General features: G+C 29.4%; 4 protein-coding genes across 10 annotated transcripts in view; 2 read left to right on the top strand and 2 right to left on the bottom strand.

Annotated features, from left to right (window-relative positions):
* The window catches only part of Alars-m (alanine--tRNA ligase, mitochondrial), a 41,399-nt gene extending 39,096 nt beyond the window's left edge, over window positions 1-2,303 (top strand). The window contains exons 7-12 of the mRNA XM_076898240.1: window positions 237-409; window positions 480-799; window positions 913-1,174; window positions 1,253-1,648; window positions 1,786-2,123; window positions 2,209-2,303. Of these exons, the coding sequence (XP_076754355.1) occupies window positions 237-409; window positions 480-799; window positions 913-1,174; window positions 1,253-1,648; window positions 1,786-2,123; window positions 2,209-2,303 (1,584 nt within the window). The remainder of the gene's footprint in view (window positions 1-236; window positions 410-479; window positions 800-912; window positions 1,175-1,252; window positions 1,649-1,785; window positions 2,124-2,208) is intronic.
* Window positions 2,304-4,090: 1,787 nt separating this feature from the next.
* On the bottom strand, window positions 4,091-5,309 carry Ptpmt1 (protein tyrosine phosphatase, mitochondrial 1). The gene is made up of 4 exons (XM_076897647.1): window positions 5,010-5,309; window positions 4,604-4,684; window positions 4,288-4,524; window positions 4,091-4,222 (listed from the first exon to the last, which is right to left on the bottom strand). The coding sequence occupies exons 1-4, from the start codon at window positions 5,145-5,147 to the stop codon at window positions 4,100-4,102; spliced, it is 579 nt and encodes a 192-aa protein (XP_076753762.1). The 5' UTR covers window positions 5,148-5,309; the 3' UTR covers window positions 4,091-4,099.
* Window positions 5,310-6,334: 1,025 nt separating this feature from the next.
* LOC143425058 (mitochondrial GTPase 1) lies at window positions 6,335-7,338 on the bottom strand. The gene has a single exon (XM_076897519.1). It carries the CDS (start codon window positions 7,315-7,317, stop codon window positions 6,349-6,351), a length of 969 nt encoding a protein of 322 aa, XP_076753634.1. The 5' UTR covers window positions 7,318-7,338; the 3' UTR covers window positions 6,335-6,348.
* Window positions 7,339-10,453: 3,115 nt separating this feature from the next.
* The window catches only part of Tomosyn (syntaxin-binding protein tomosyn), a 51,923-nt gene continuing 46,838 nt past the window's right edge, over window positions 10,454-15,538 (top strand). For 4 of the 7 annotated variants that reach the window (XM_076898678.1, XM_076898673.1, XM_076898672.1 and 1 more), the window contains exon 1: window positions 10,455-11,101. In XM_076898678.1, coding sequence (XP_076754793.1) covers window positions 10,982-11,101 — 120 coding nt within the window. In that variant the 5' untranslated portion in view covers window positions 10,455-10,981. Of the gene's footprint in view, window positions 11,102-15,538 lie in introns of all 7 variants that reach the window. The other 3 variants (XM_076898676.1, XM_076898674.1, XM_076898675.1) reach the window with 1 other exon arrangement.

The following is a 15,538-nucleotide window of genomic DNA, read 5'->3' as shown; positions in this document are numbered from 1 at the left end:
TGTAATCTATTCAAAAGCTGCTTTCAAATCAACAAAGACAATTATTTTCCCTTCTCTTTTCATTATTTTTGCTGTACGATGAATATATGAACATTGCCCATGGTTGTTCTTTCCATTTTACAAGTGTTATCATTTTGTTCAGGAAGAAAGAGAAAAGAGTGTGGTGGTTTATAATTTATTTTTGTGAGTTGTACAATATTGTATAATTTATTGTGGATTGACGTGATTTTATTTAGGTACAAAAAATAATACAATCTGAAGAAAAGTTATACAAACAGATACAGCTTTCCTCTAGTAAACAGTGGATGCAACTTGTTGAAAAGGATCCTAAATTGAAGTCAGTTACTAGATCGTCAGGTCCTGGACTAGTAAGTGGATATAAATACCTTCAGCATACATCTGCATTTCTGTAAGTTTGAGTCCAACATATGTATGCATACTTTATACATACTTGCATAAAATTGTTAGCAATTTTTCAGGGATACATTGCCAGTAGATGTTGCTTTCAAATTATACGATGCACATGGTTTAAGTGTAAAAACAATAAGAGAATTAGCTAAAGTTCAATTTTTACATTTTGATGAAGCAGCTTTACAAAAAAAGTTGGAAAATCTCAGAAATCGATCAAGAGTTGGCCTTGAAGACAGTGCGACAACAGCTTTAAAAAAGTCTTTAAAAGTTCTTGAAAAAAATTCTCTACCTAGAACCGATGATAGCTTTATATATAAATACGTTCTCAACGAAAATAATTATGAATTTCCTGAAGTTGAAAGTAAAATTTTGGCATTAATCATAAATGGTAAAGATCGACGGTTAATTCATTTTTATTGACGACGTGCTGGTCAAATACCGATTTTATTTATTTAAATTTAAAATAATCTAACAAATGTATATACGATCTTTTTATTTTAGGTAACGTAATATTAAATAAAGCAAATGTTAACACAAAAAGCGATTTGTTTGAAGCCATTAATAATGAAATGGGAAATGGTGATGTTACAATGGATAAAGTTGGAATTATATTAGATAAAACATTGTTTCATACATTGAAGGATGGCCAAGTATCAGATAAGGGCGTTATTCGTATGAAAAATTGTAATTTTAATGTATTATATGTACAAAAAATTGATGGTTATGTCATACATTATGGATGGTTGTCATTGACACATTTGAAGTAAGTTTATTATATAGTGTTATGTATATTCTAACACTAACGTAAAAAAAGTAAAAGAACAAACATTTATTGATGTAGAGAGTTCGTTGCTGAATTAGAGAATGGAAACCACTGTATCGTTTCCATTGAGTCAGAACATCGAACAGGAGCAATGCGACACCACACTGCTGCACATTTGTTAAATGCATGTATACAACAGATTATCGAAATAGTTAGTGCAGACTATTTTATCATTCGCTCAAATAGTTTACAATGCCATTATAACTCGTACACAGAAAAACCTAATACTATGCAATTAAGAAAAATTGAGAAACTTATAAATAATATTATACGGGACAATGTTCCAGTTACTATAAAAGAATTAAATGCATGGGAGTTATTAGCAGACAATTCTATAGCATTAACACCAGGACAAATTTATCCTTACAAAGGTATCAGAGTTGTGGAAATTAATTCTGATAATTTGAAATCGAAGTAAGTAATGTTTGCAAATAGCAAGCCTGTATGTGTATATTCTTCAAGTGATCTTTCCTCTGTGCATGCACATTTTTAGTATTTTTATGTATAATGAAAATTGATATACTGATGTTATTTTTGTTATTATTTTTTAGAGAAGCATGTTATGGTACACATGTATCAAGAACAGGAGAATTGGAATATTTTTGCTTGACAAATTATTCAAACAGTCCATTGTATTTTACTCTTGAAGCAGTAGTAGGGCCACTTGCAACATCCGCTAAACTTGTAGGAGAAAACATTCAATTGCAGGTATCACATTTAGAAGACAAATTAAAGAGTGAAAAAATTACATATGAAATGTGTCAATCAATCAACAACGAGATTAAGGAGTTAGTGAATAAATCCAGTAAAATATCAGTACCATTTCTTGTTAAAGGCGAGTGTTTACTAAAATTATCTAATCTAAAACAAAGAGTTCAGAAGCAAATAAGCAAATGTAAAAAATAAAATAGTAAGTACTATGTTTCACATATCGATGATAGAAGTTACGAAAATTAATTACATTCACATAATAGAGATTACTGAACATTGTCTTGCACAACATCTTGTAAGTTCAAATCAAGGAAATTATTCTCCAAAAAATTCATTCAAGCGACTAGCAATTAGTTAATAATTGCTTTCTAATATTGTAAATGGTAAAAATTATATTATACGAAGTGACAATATTATGTGATTTGCTTTGTGTTTGTGTAACATTATGTATAAATTATTAAAGACTACTTCTGAAAACATCAGATTTTCAATATATATTGGGTTGGCAACTAAGTAATTGCGGATTTCACTCATAGATGGCTTCAGTTGAATTTTTAGGTTTGCAGACGTAGTACAAATGTAAAACACATTTTGTTATTTGATAGTTGCCAATTCAACTGTCAATCAGTAAAAAAAGTTTTTTGATCGGTTGCGTAGTTTTCGTTTGGCCTTCGTTGAAAAATGGAAAATCAAAAGAAACATTTTCGTCATATTTTGCTTTTTTATTTTCGCAAAGGGAAAAACGCATCGCAAGCTCATAAAAAGTTATGTGCTGTTTATGGTGACGAAGTCTTAAAAGAACGGCAGTGTCAAAATTGGTTTGCCAAATTTCGTTCTGGTGATTTTTCACTCAAAGATGAAAAACGCTCTGGTCGTCCAGTTGAAGTTGATGACGCCCTAATCAAAGTAATAATCAATTCGGATCGTCACAATACAACACGTGAGATTGCAGAGAAGCTTCATGTATCACATACATGCATTGAAAATCACTTAAAACAACTTGGCTATCTTCAAAAACTCGATACATGGGTTCCTCACGAACTGAAAGAAACGCATTTAACGCAAAGCAACAGCTGCGATTTGCTAAAGAAACGTAATGAAAATGATCCATTTTTAAAACGACTGATAACTGGCAATGAAAAATGGGTTGTTTACAACAATATCAAGCGAAAAGGATCACAGAGCAGGCCAGGTGAATCAACTCAAACAACATCAAAAGCTGATATTCATCAAAAGAAGGTTTTGTTATCCGTTTGGTGGGATTACAAAGGAATTGTCTACTTTGAACTCTTACCACCCAACCTAACAATCAATTCTGATGTCTACATTGAACAACTAATGAAATTAAACAATGTAGTTGAAGAAAAGCGGCCCGAATTGACAAATCGAAAAAGTGTTGTATTCCATCATGACAATGCAAGGCCACACACATCTTTAGTCACTCGGCAAAAATTATTGGAGCTTGGTTGGGATGTTTTGCCACATCCACCATATAGTCCTGACCTTGCACCATCTGATTACTTTTTGTTTCAGTCTTTACAACCTTACATTTACCCAACCACTTTCCTTGAATGATAAAAAATTCAATAATGATGAAGATGTCAAATCGTACCTGATTCAGTTTTTTGTTAATAAAAACCAGAAATTTTATGAACGTGGGATTATGATGCTGCCTGAAAGATGGCAAAAGGTCATTGATCAAAATGGGCAATACATTACAGAATAAAATTATTTAGTTCCATGAAAAACTGTCTTTGATTTAAAAAAAAAAAATCCGCAATTACTTAGTTGTCAACCCAATACAAATTAATATGATATATATATTTTTATAATTGATTTGAAGCATTTTGTTTACAATTGTGTTATTTTTATGTATATCATATTAAATATTGAATATTAAGGGAGTAGGAATGGGAAGTTCAAGCTTATTTCTTGGATATGAACATATTTATAATAGTACTGATAACAACATTATATTATTAAGAAGTATTTCAAGGGGACTAAAATCTTTTCAATGTATGTGTGAATTAAAGTGAGAGTATAAAAAATGTTTTGAGTAAAAACAATGTTACACAAGCATTTTATAATAAATTAAATTCTTTATACATATTAATTTTCAAAAAAATAAAATAAAATAAAATTCATTTGAATTATTTATTTTTCTACATGATTATTATAAAAAAGTCTCAATGCATCCCATTGTTGTGTATGCAACAATATATGAGGCCTTTTTTGCTGCATATATGCTACTGCTTCCTCCGGAGTCCACTGGTTTTTCTAAAAAATGATTGTTTTTTACGATATGAAGTTCTATAAACAACAGTGTTCCCAAATTGCCTTACCATCATTAAATAGCATCCCACTAGAGTTGCACTACGTGTTCGTCCTGCTTTACAATGTACATAAACACTACCAGAATTATAAGTCTTGTCAGCATTATAGGAATTGTTTAATTCAGTTGGTAAATTATGGAATTTGTTAATAAATTTTACACCAAGTTGTAATTTTTCTTGGGAAGGTGACTCGAAAATGTCTGTTACAGATAATTGTAAAAATTCTACATTACATGTCTGCCATTCCTAAAAAGATATTGCTTAATGTTAACATATTATAAAGTTTCTTTTACAAATAATAACAGTTCTGATATAGTTGATATACCTTTTCCGTATTGGAAAACAATCGTAGTTCATAATTTTCATTCATTGAAACGACAGCTTTGATATTTTCTTCAGTTACCAACTAAAATTTTTGAAATTTTATTTTTGTAATTAATTTTTACTTTTGTATTTAAATTTTTTAGAGGATGAGCGGTGAGGGGGAGGGGCGAGGGCGGGGGACGAGGAAAAGAGAAAAATGGTGAGCATCTATTTACTATCATTAAATGGAAGATAAAGATTTGTTCTTCAACATTGAGTTTGAAAAATATCAGAAAAATGAAAGCTAAAAAAAGTTAGTAAATAAAATGAAGTTTCATTCGAATAATAGATTTTTACTATCTAAATTATGTAATACGCATAATACAGTTCTATATTTCTTAAATTCTATATTATTAATACGATTATACCTGTTTTGTCATGCTTCGAAATGGTAGAGCACCTAATATAACGGTTTCGTCAATTCGATCATACCAATTCCTTGATGTAATTTTCTCCATTAATACATTATAAAATAGTGTTGGGTAAAATGTCACTCTTGCAAACATTGCCGCTATAATTTTAATTCGTTAATAAATATTATTATCTTTTAACTAAATCTTGGAATATATATTTGGTATTAAATAATTCTTATGAAATATTTTATAATTTTAATTCGTGATGAACGAAAAATTTATACTCCTCACGATAGAATAGAATGTTCTCAATGTGAAAGTAACAGAACGTATGCGAACTCATAATGTTATCATAACGGGAATCTAAGATCTTAAGTCAATAATCCTGAATCAATAATACTAATAACAATTTATTTATTTACATATAAATATCATAAAAGTAGCATGATACGAGTAATTTAAAAGATATAGAAAGTTATTTAATTATTTTTAAATAAATAGGGTAAGAAATGTTGTTTAAAGTACAAATAATGTTCTAAAAAATAAATCAACTTGGAGAAAGTATCTTTAAAAAGTTTATAGTGAGATTAACAAAAATCTCTATTTGTAATTAGAGAGGCAAGATGCATATATATGTACATGAACAGAATAGTGACATATTTGTATTTATGACTGAATTTGAATATATTCTTCTTTAAATGGATTCACATAGTACTTAAGTCACACAAAATATTTAATTTGTTAGCTACGTTTAACAATATATATATATATATATATATATATGATTACTCTAGTATTGCTATATCTTAAAAATATGGTACATATGTATTTGCTCTTAAGAAATCTTAATGATTTTACAAAAAATTAATAGTATATGAAAGGATGTAAATTGGTATATTAAATATTAAAATAATTCAGCAATTTTATTAAAGAATATGAGTAGGAAACATTGTATATTTTCATTTGCAATTTATTAATATAAGAATTATAAATGTTATTTTTACCACTATTATCTATTATTTTCACACTTTGTATTTATTAACGATATACTAATGATAAAATTATTTATTTTTTCTATATTATCAAATACTAATCAAACTTACTACTTTACTTGTGATATACTCATTTTAATAATTTTCTGAATTAGTACAATTACTAGGGAGATTAAATTTTTTCTGTATATATGATTTTGTATATATGTACCATAAAACAAGTAGTGAAATTATATTGAACGTATTATCAATTGCATAGTGACAAAAACATTAGTTTCACTTATTACTGTACATTATGAAAATCTTCATCCATAATATTCAATTAATATGATATAACAAGAAAAATATTTTTCAGTTGAATTTCATTCTGTTGATAATAAATCCTCATCTAAACAATAATATCCTAATTTCCCCTTTCTAAACAAAGAAAGAAAATGTTCTGCTGCAAATCTTAAATCTGGCTTTATAATTGCTTTGCCATCATAATTCTTTATCCTTAATGTCTTTTTCAATTTTGCTGCTATAAATATGAGAATGTATGATATATTATCGTGTGGTTTTGATAAGCCCAATTTTTTTACATATTCAAAGTGTTTATGTTTATTTAACCAAAATAGTAAATAATCAGCAAGTATTTCTGGCCCAACTAAATGATCTTGCATACAACCAACTAATGCTAATTTTAGACCAGTATGCATATCATTTATTTGAGGTGCTAAAATTCCAGGTGTATCTAAAACATAGATATCTGGATTTTCAGATACTCTTATTCGTGTTGATACAGATCTTGTAATACCAGCAACACTACCAACTTGCGCAGCACTACTTTTATGAAGGATATTATTTCTTAAACGATTAATAAGTGATGATTTACCTACATTAGGTACACCAATAATCATGATTTGAAATGAAGTCTCTTGTGATCTATTATAACGATTTGATTCTTTAATTAATTTTTGTGCTAAAGGTAGCAAATCTTTAACACCACTACATGCTTTATTTTTAAAGCTGGTAAATAATATATTAGATAATCCCTTTTGCTTTAAATTTTTTTCTATACAATTTTGATACTTCATATCAATTAAATCCATTTTGTTTAGTAGGAAAATGTGTGGTTTTAATGCAACTAATGTATTGGTAAAATCTGCATAATGTCCAGAAATTGGAACTCTTGCATCGTGAACTTCAATTATACAGTCTATATTTTTCAATTGTTGCTGCATTTGTTTTACACCTTTACCCATATGTCCAGGGAACCATTTTAGTATATCTTTTGTTACTATTTGAAACGTATCACGAAATTTATATGCTACATTACCTGGACCTGTCATTTTGTGTATGATATTTGCAGATTTTTCTGAATAATTTTCTCTGAAAAAATGTTTACAATTAGTTAAAAGATGTGTAATATATTTTATTTTTCTACACAGTATTAAAAATAGTTACATATTATGAATGAATAATTTTCAATGAATTCTGTTTCTCAGCTATTTCTTATTAGACAGTAGTTACTACCATGCGTTTTTGTTAAAACATACATCATGCAATTGAAATCGTCTGTGAATAATGTCTACGATTACGGAATCACATATGATAGTGGACGATCGTAAACCGACAGCAGTCTAATTAATACCAAATTCTTTTTATTTAGTATTACATGAAACGCTAGAATCTAAAATATTATTCTCCACGTATAAATAAATATAATATGTTCGTATCGAATGAAAACTGGTTTTATCTAGTGTAATCTTTTCTTATTTGATGATTACAGTTATGCGTTTGCCTTGGTAAGGTAGAAATCAACACTGTTGTGAAAGTTTAGTAACTCGCAGAGATGGACGCCATCTGGAGGAAAAGAGTAGAGAAGAAATACGAGAGTCAGTTTTGCTAAATCATTTATAGTTTGTATGAATTTGATAAATATACCAAAGTAATTATATATTATTCAAAATAAGGACTTGTGAATTAATTTTGATGACATTTATGTAATCAATAATGTGCATAAATTAGATAATGCGATTATAAATATTAACTCGGAATAAAACAATTATTAATTTATAATATATCATTATTTATACTCAAACGTCTTTAAAATACTGATTAATAATTACTGGTTTATTGTTTATTGCTGGTTAATATATTTGACATCATTTATAATACATCCTTAAATCTGTTTATCACAGCATTTTTAGTCTGCTCAACTTTTTAGATTTTACTTGCACTATCACATGCTATAATGCATTTCGCATTTGTTATCATGTGATTGGTTTCTTATTCTACTATATAGAACACTATCTACTATATTTTTATAAATAAATGTATCTATTGTCTTTATAAATGCAGCAATGCATTTTGTTATGCCTATATTTTCCTCTTTTATCAGATGTTTTATGTCTTTTCTGTGGTGGATTCTTCATTGTTTGAGTTTTTCCACTAGTTTTATTTTTTTTGTGAGGTATCTTGAACAATTCTGGATTATATGATTGATACCTTCATCCTTTAAACAGCACTTGCATATAGGAGAGGGTGTTTAGAGGTTTTTCCTGTGTAATGATTTAACAAGATTGTAGTGGTTCGATCTTATTCTACTTGGCAATGGATACAGCTCTTCGCTAAGATTAATCAGTTATCCAAACCAGAGCTTTTGCTTCTTCTGATTGATTAAGAGATTTCTCTACTGAAGTATTTGACCCCCTTCTATGGTGCACTCTAATGCCATTAGTTGGGATTTTGGAAGTCATGTCCGGTTGTAGTCCCATTCCTTCTTTAGTTGCCTTGTTACCTTTTATCCCTAAGTAATACTAAAATCCATACAATGGCTATTTTGGTTATATTGTTATTATATTTTTCCTTTTGTAGGCATCGGAATTTATGTTTTATCATTTGTAGTTTTTTAGTAATTTTTTTTATCCATGGGTTTATTTCCTTTTGATTTTCCATTTTATTTCATTTCCCCCTAATTAGACTTTTTAAGTTGTTTAGTACATTTTTTGTGTCTAAAAATATTGCTACATTAGTATCACTAATACTAATTGTTTCTGTCTTTTCTTGCATGGATATGGTTGATTTCACCCGATTATTGAATCATTTTATTGTTTCTAATTGCACAGATTTGTATTTCAGGTCCAGTTTACTTTATTCTGATTGAATAATCTTTCTTCGTTTGTCTTCCTTCACCATTTTGTCTGTTGTGTCTTGTGTTCTGTACGTGATCTCCACTCTTGCAAAGCCTATTACTTTTCCTTTTCCAGGGGTTATGCCTAGATTATGGACAATTTTGTAAATCTTAATTAGATTTATTTTCTCGCTTTTATTCACATAATTATTTTTTAGAGTCAGTGTTGCGATATATTGATTACTTATGATTCATTGGACTGATTTTCTAGCATACCTTCTCTGTTTTTAGTATAGTCATGAAAGTTCACTATATCGGTTGTTTTTTATTGTTACTGTCTGCTTCTTTCCTTTTTAGGCTCACTACATCATTGATCTGTTTGTTAACTAGTTAAATATTCACTTTTTCGTCTCTAACTACTAGTGATTTACTTCTATTAATTTCTCTACTGTTCAGTTTAGGTTTTTTACTAACGTGAAGCTTTCTCCTTGTACAGGTGTCGCTTCAATATTGGTAGTCATATTTTCCTTTTTCTGATTGGTTCTTTTGCTGTCATTTTGGTGTCTCCGCTAATGGCCTCTTTCTATCTTTGATTTTCATTCAATCGGGTGGTTTCTTATATGGCTTCTTTTTTTTTATTCCTGTCATCTTGGTTCCCGCCAATTTCTTCTTCCACAGTTTGTTTGCTTTCCGTGTTCATTTCTCTTTCTACCTTCTTTACTTCTATCTCCTTTCTACTTGAGAGTTCCGCTTCCTTTGTTCTGCCTTTATCGCTTTATTTGGATTCTTTTCCTTTTTCTCCCTAAAATATTTCTTCCTTTCCTATTATTTTTCATTTGTTTCTTTTATTAATTCTTTTACATTTCTTCTATCTATCGTTTCCAACTCTCTGTCCTTCTTCTTCCCGCATTTTTATTTTGTTACTTTTTTCATTATCTCTCCTTTTCACGCTCGTAGGGTATCCATCTTCGAACGTGTTTTCTTTTTGTTATTCTATAATTTATTCTATTATATATATTTTACTATTTTAAAGCTTTGATTTACACTATACTAACCAATTCTTTTATATATGGTTTTACGATTATACTGACTAGATTTTTTTTTCTATTAAATTCATTTAATAAGTGTATTCAGTGTAGTAACCTACACAATTATTTTCCTGTTGTAAAGTTTACTATCACTTGTTTTAATAGTTTATCACAATCTTATCATATTCTATTAACAAAAAATCTATTAACAAAACTATTGTCCGTCGTGCGGATGCTCCTTACAACAGGTCCGCCTCTCTCTTTAAAATACGTGGTCTTTTATTCTAAACTGCCTTAATAGTCGTACAAACTAGGTATAAGAACCTGCCATGAAATATTGTTCACGATTGCGCACACTGTAACTTCGCGGCCGTGCAAGAGTCCACATGAGCCTGTTGCCAGTTATTGATCCTGATACGATTAAACAACACTGCATTGCTGTTAACTACGAAAACAATTCTAGTCACGCAGCGTTTGTAAAAACGCACCAATAATCGGTTACGGTAACGTGTGCGTCTATATTTACATAAATTACTGCGATATCGAAATGTGCTGTTGCGCCTCTTCGACGTCATCGTTATTCTGTAAAAATGTAGAAGAGATTCCGCAAGACTCGAAATATCGATGAGTGACATTTGCCATTGATACGCAGAGATGTCATCGCTAGTTTTTCGTGAAAGAAGAAACTCTTAAATAGAACGCCTTGAAATTTCGTGTCATTGAGAAATTTCTCATTCTCTTGTCAATTCAGTCATTTACAAACATTGTATTTTGATTTGAAACTCTAGAAACACTTGAATTTGTGTTGCTGTGGCACATGTGATGCTTTAAAGGTATCATCTTTGGTTCGTAATGAAGAAGTTTACGATTAAAGGCGTGCTCGACGGGCTCCGATCGTCGGTACCCCAGCCCGTGAAACCTGATCAGGAAATCGTCGAAAATTTACGGCCAGAACATTTTCAAGTGAAGAAGGTCAGTGACAATAGCATATTGTTAGTTTCAAGTTATATATATTAATGATACGTTCAGTTAATTTACATATATACTAGTTCTTAAACGAATTAAAACGATTTGCGCACGTTCTGCCCTCTTTTTTTCTTTGTGTTTTAAGTTTACTTGTACTTTTGATTTATAAATGGAATGACCTAATTAAAAAGTATTGGTCACATTCTGCAAATTGTTTAACTTTTTCTTTTTTAAGAAGCTCTATCTCTTCCTTGAAATTACTGATGTTACTACTATAATCGCATAAAACACTACTTAATGATATTACTGTAACTTCACGTACATCTACTACGTGTACGCTTATTTAAAATGTTTTAAAATAATTATACACCGAAGAACGTTTTACCATTTCTGAAGAATTATTAAGAAATAATAATAATTATTGTTTATTATTTTAAAGACAATAGAGAGCGAATTTGCGAATTTAAATAAATGTAAGATAAATTAATGCGTATATTATAAACAATATTATGTGTAATATACGTAGTTCGTAATGGACGTAATTTCGATAAGTAAATTTGACGTGGGTTACTGTCGACGGTAGTCAATTCTAGCGTATAAATTAATGCACATACACAACTAACAAGGAAATTTGATTGGCAATTGTATAAATTTAGTAGTAATCCTTGCTGATATTATAGAAGATACCTATTAATTTCGCGTATAATATAATGGTTATTATCAGTACATGTATTAGCTTTTTATGCCAAGTAAATGAATAAAGAGCAAGGGTAAATATACATCTATAATAAGGCACAAGTTACTTTGTATCATTTTGCGGGTATTAATCAAATTGCCTTTTAAATGTATATGTTATACGCTCCGAAGTGAATGGAAATTATATTTAAGCACTATTATATAGGAGTAAATTTCGAAAGAAAATTATTGAAAATATTACAAGCATGGTTTTATTTTACAGAATAATTAGATTATTATAATTTTAGCGAACTATATTTAATCAGATTTTTGGTTCGACACATGCATTTCACACTTTAATCGATTTAGTTTGATCATATGTACTAAATGAAAGGTTGCATGATGTATTGTACAATATATCTATTCACAGTTTGTTTTATATATATTGCAATGTAAATATTGATTTCGGAATTGTTTGAATTAATGATAATGCGTGCGAGAGTAATTTTCGATAGAAAGTAAAGATGGAATTTAATTATTCTGAGCAATTTAATAGAGGCTTATCTCAATTTATTATTAAATAAGGGCAATTAAATTTATTTATTTTTGTAAATGCGAACAGTTTAAACATGTTTATAAATCATTTATATTTTATTTATGTTATAGTATATTCACGAATTATTTACTACAATTGTTATTGATTCTTAATAAACTCACTGCGCTGAAGAGTCGACAGATAATTAAAGAAATTTAGTACCTTGAACTGGTTAGAAAAATTGAAACTTATTAAAACATACATAGTCGGAAAATGTGATTATTTCATGAAAATAACTTCCGTTGGCTATTCCTATTGTATATACATATGTATATATAATTAGCTAGAAGACAGGTGATTAACTGTAAGCGATGCAGTTTTTGTTTTTAATTCCTGAAAGTGTATTACAATGATTGTTCATGTATTAAAGGGTTTTCATTAGATAATGATAAATTGAAATGTGGATATAATAGATCGATAGGCAGAGAAAATAATCAATCAAGTTTGTTTCCATAATTACGTTTTATGTATAATATTCATTTGAAAATATTAAATCTTTCCACGAAGTTAAGAATATCTTGTAACATTTTCAGCTTCAGGTTTTCATTGTTCTTATAGTTTCTAATTAATTTCTTTTGATAAAGCTTTTGATAAAGGTATCACGTTATTGTATGTATATGTATAGACACACATACATACGCGCACGCGCATGCGCATACTTATGCTCAGAGACATGTTTATACGTATCAGAGTAACAGCAGGTTAATTAATATATAAAGCATTAACAATTTCATGTGAGAAACGGAACAGGATATATTATCGAAAGTAGATAACATAAACATATGAATTATTACCTTTCATTATTCATTTATAGAGAGCTATTTGAAGTGTTCTAATAATTGGAGTACATTTTGCAACGCAAAAAGAGCACTAGGTTTCCAATAAATCTCGGTATGTTTTATTCGTCTTCATTTTTTTTCCTTCCAATAATAAATAATCCTGTAAGAGGGGAAGTTCCAATTTACGGTCTAACTGTAGATGCTTCCGTCGTGTGTTTCTATGGTTTTCTTCGGATGAAAGGAATTGGGAGGAATTGGAAGGTATTCAATACAGGATCTTGTAATCAAATACAAATAAATATTTCGGTTTGTTTCTGATTAAGATTTCGTTTCAGGGTTCCGTTTAGATTGGGTTTAAAGTATTTTTGTAGCTATAATTCTTGGAGTGCGTAAAAATCGATATAATACAGATACTAGTTCCTTAAAATCTGGATCATAAAACATAATGTTTTACTATATTGAAATGCACACGTCAGTCATTGCAGGGTAAATTCACTTAAAGATTATATATCTGTTTTTTTTTTCTTAACGAAATGATAATAGAATGAGTCGAAGAAGTTAATTGCATTACAGTTTAATGTAATTTTTGATTTAAATTTTATTTTAAATATGTACTTAGTATAGATACCACATAAATAAGGTTTGATTGTTTTTATTCAATTGCATGTATTTAGAAATACTCGAAGAATCTGAATAAATGAAATTATTATTTATCTATGGGTTGCCCGAATGTCGGTGATGTGGTAGATGAAATGGTAATATATAAAATGTAAGTGTAATATATAAAAATTAGTTAAAATATTTTTGAGATTTAAAGGTGTTTCAACGCATACGAAAAATTGTAATCTTGCACACTCAAATAAAGATCATTTCAGCATAAATTTTACAACGTCTGCTTAAACAATGAATTTGAAGCGACGGTTTTGAAGCATTCAAAAAAATTCTTTCGAAAGTATTAGATAATATTATATTAAACAAAATCTTATTTGATATTATTAGGGATCGTTTCTATTTTAGACTGTATTTTACTTTCAAATTAAGGTACATTTTAAACTTCTTAGAATTATTAAATAATAGTTTAAATATTTAGTTTGCTTGTGATTTTCCGACATACGCTCTCAAAAATGTAGCCTCATTCAAAGGTTGGTCCATTGCAACCTGATTGCTTATATTTTTAAAAGAATACAGCCCTATTGCAATGTCATACAATATGTTTGCAAATAATCACAAAGAATCTCAAAGAAGTTCCTTCAAAAAGATAGTGGTCAAAGTGTTGTATCGATTTGAAGAATGTCAAGGCTCTTTCTTGCGGTCATGCAGTGTACGGTTTCTTTCTGACTTTGCTAATATTTAAAAATGGTATGGAATTAGCTCCAATTTTATTCTTGCCCTTAACCCTTTTTTGTGCCATTTAGCTCGACGAAACTTGGGCCCAAGCGGTTATGTTTACGTTTGGCCCAAGTATCTATTCGCGAGTCAGACTCGCGATATTCGTGTTTGGGCCAAAATCTTCATCGCGAGTCTGACTCGCTGAAGTACAGGAAGGGATTAAAGAAGTACATCTCAAAGGCATCTTCATCCGATGCAAACTATGCTTTAGGTATTTGATAATCGAATGCCCACAGAGAACTTTATTAGTTTCTTCTTTGATTCTTTCATGTTAAATTACTTTTTTCTTTTTCTGAAATCGTCTCGGGAAAGTTTTTATCAGTTCTTTTATAAATAAGTGCAAAGTACAAGGAAACTGTGCAGTACTATTCTATTTTATTCTATTCTATTCTATTCTATTCTATTCTATTTTATTCTATTTTATTCTATTTTATTCTATTTTATTCTATTTTATTCTATTTTATTCTATTTTATTAGCATTAGCAATTTCGTTTTTCACAGCTGAATAAGTACTTGCTGTAAATTTTACATTTTACAATCTAAATTCGTTTCAAGCAACAAACTAAATAAATTTCCTAAATGAAATCATTGAAATGGATCATTTTTACTACACTAATTACACACGTCCAATTCCTAATAAGTAGCGAAAGTGTCATTCCATTTATATTGCGATTTCAAGTCTTAATCAATTCAAAAGCTGTTTGCTACAAAGGAAGTTCATCGAAATTGTTTTGTTAAAAAGGTTGTGATAAAATCTTTTAAAGCCAAGGCAAAGATATGCTGTTATTCACAGTCCCGTTTTGTCGGGACGAGTGTTGAAAAACTAAGATACATCGTTTCGTGCCTTCTGGCATGTTAGGATGCGACAGCAAATTTCACAATCTTCTTTCATCTTGGCCAGGGTGATAAGCTTTTCATTCCTACCGGATATCTTTGTCATTGGTATCGTTAATGTTAATGAATGATGGATCAATAAGTGACTGCAATGCATTTTAAATGACTAAT

This window comes from Xylocopa sonorina, chromosome 7 (assembly GCF_050948175.1).
Source record: "Xylocopa sonorina isolate GNS202 chromosome 7, iyXylSono1_principal, whole genome shotgun sequence".
NCBI classification, from domain to species: Eukaryota; Metazoa; Arthropoda; class Insecta; order Hymenoptera; family Apidae; genus Xylocopa; species Xylocopa sonorina.
This window is presented reverse-complemented; position numbering and strand designations above follow the sequence as displayed.

Excerpts from the sequence above, each read along its gene's own strand:
- Ptpmt1 (XM_076897647.1), bottom strand. The coding sequence starts at position 5,147 with ATGTTTGCAAGAGTGACATTTTACCCAACACTATTTTATAATGTATTA. Across the intron at positions 4,685-5,009 it reads TTCGAAGCATGACAAAACAG|TTGGTAACTGAAGAAAATAT; the intron begins GTATAATCGTAT and ends CAAAAATTTTAG. Across the intron at positions 4,223-4,287 it reads TGGGATGCTATTTAATGATG|AAAAACCAGTGGACTCCGGA; the intron begins GTAAGGCAATTT and ends ATCATTTTTTAG.
- LOC143425058 (XM_076897519.1), bottom strand. The coding sequence starts at position 7,317 with ATGACAGGTCCAGGTAATGTAGCATATAAATTTCGTGATACGTTTCAA.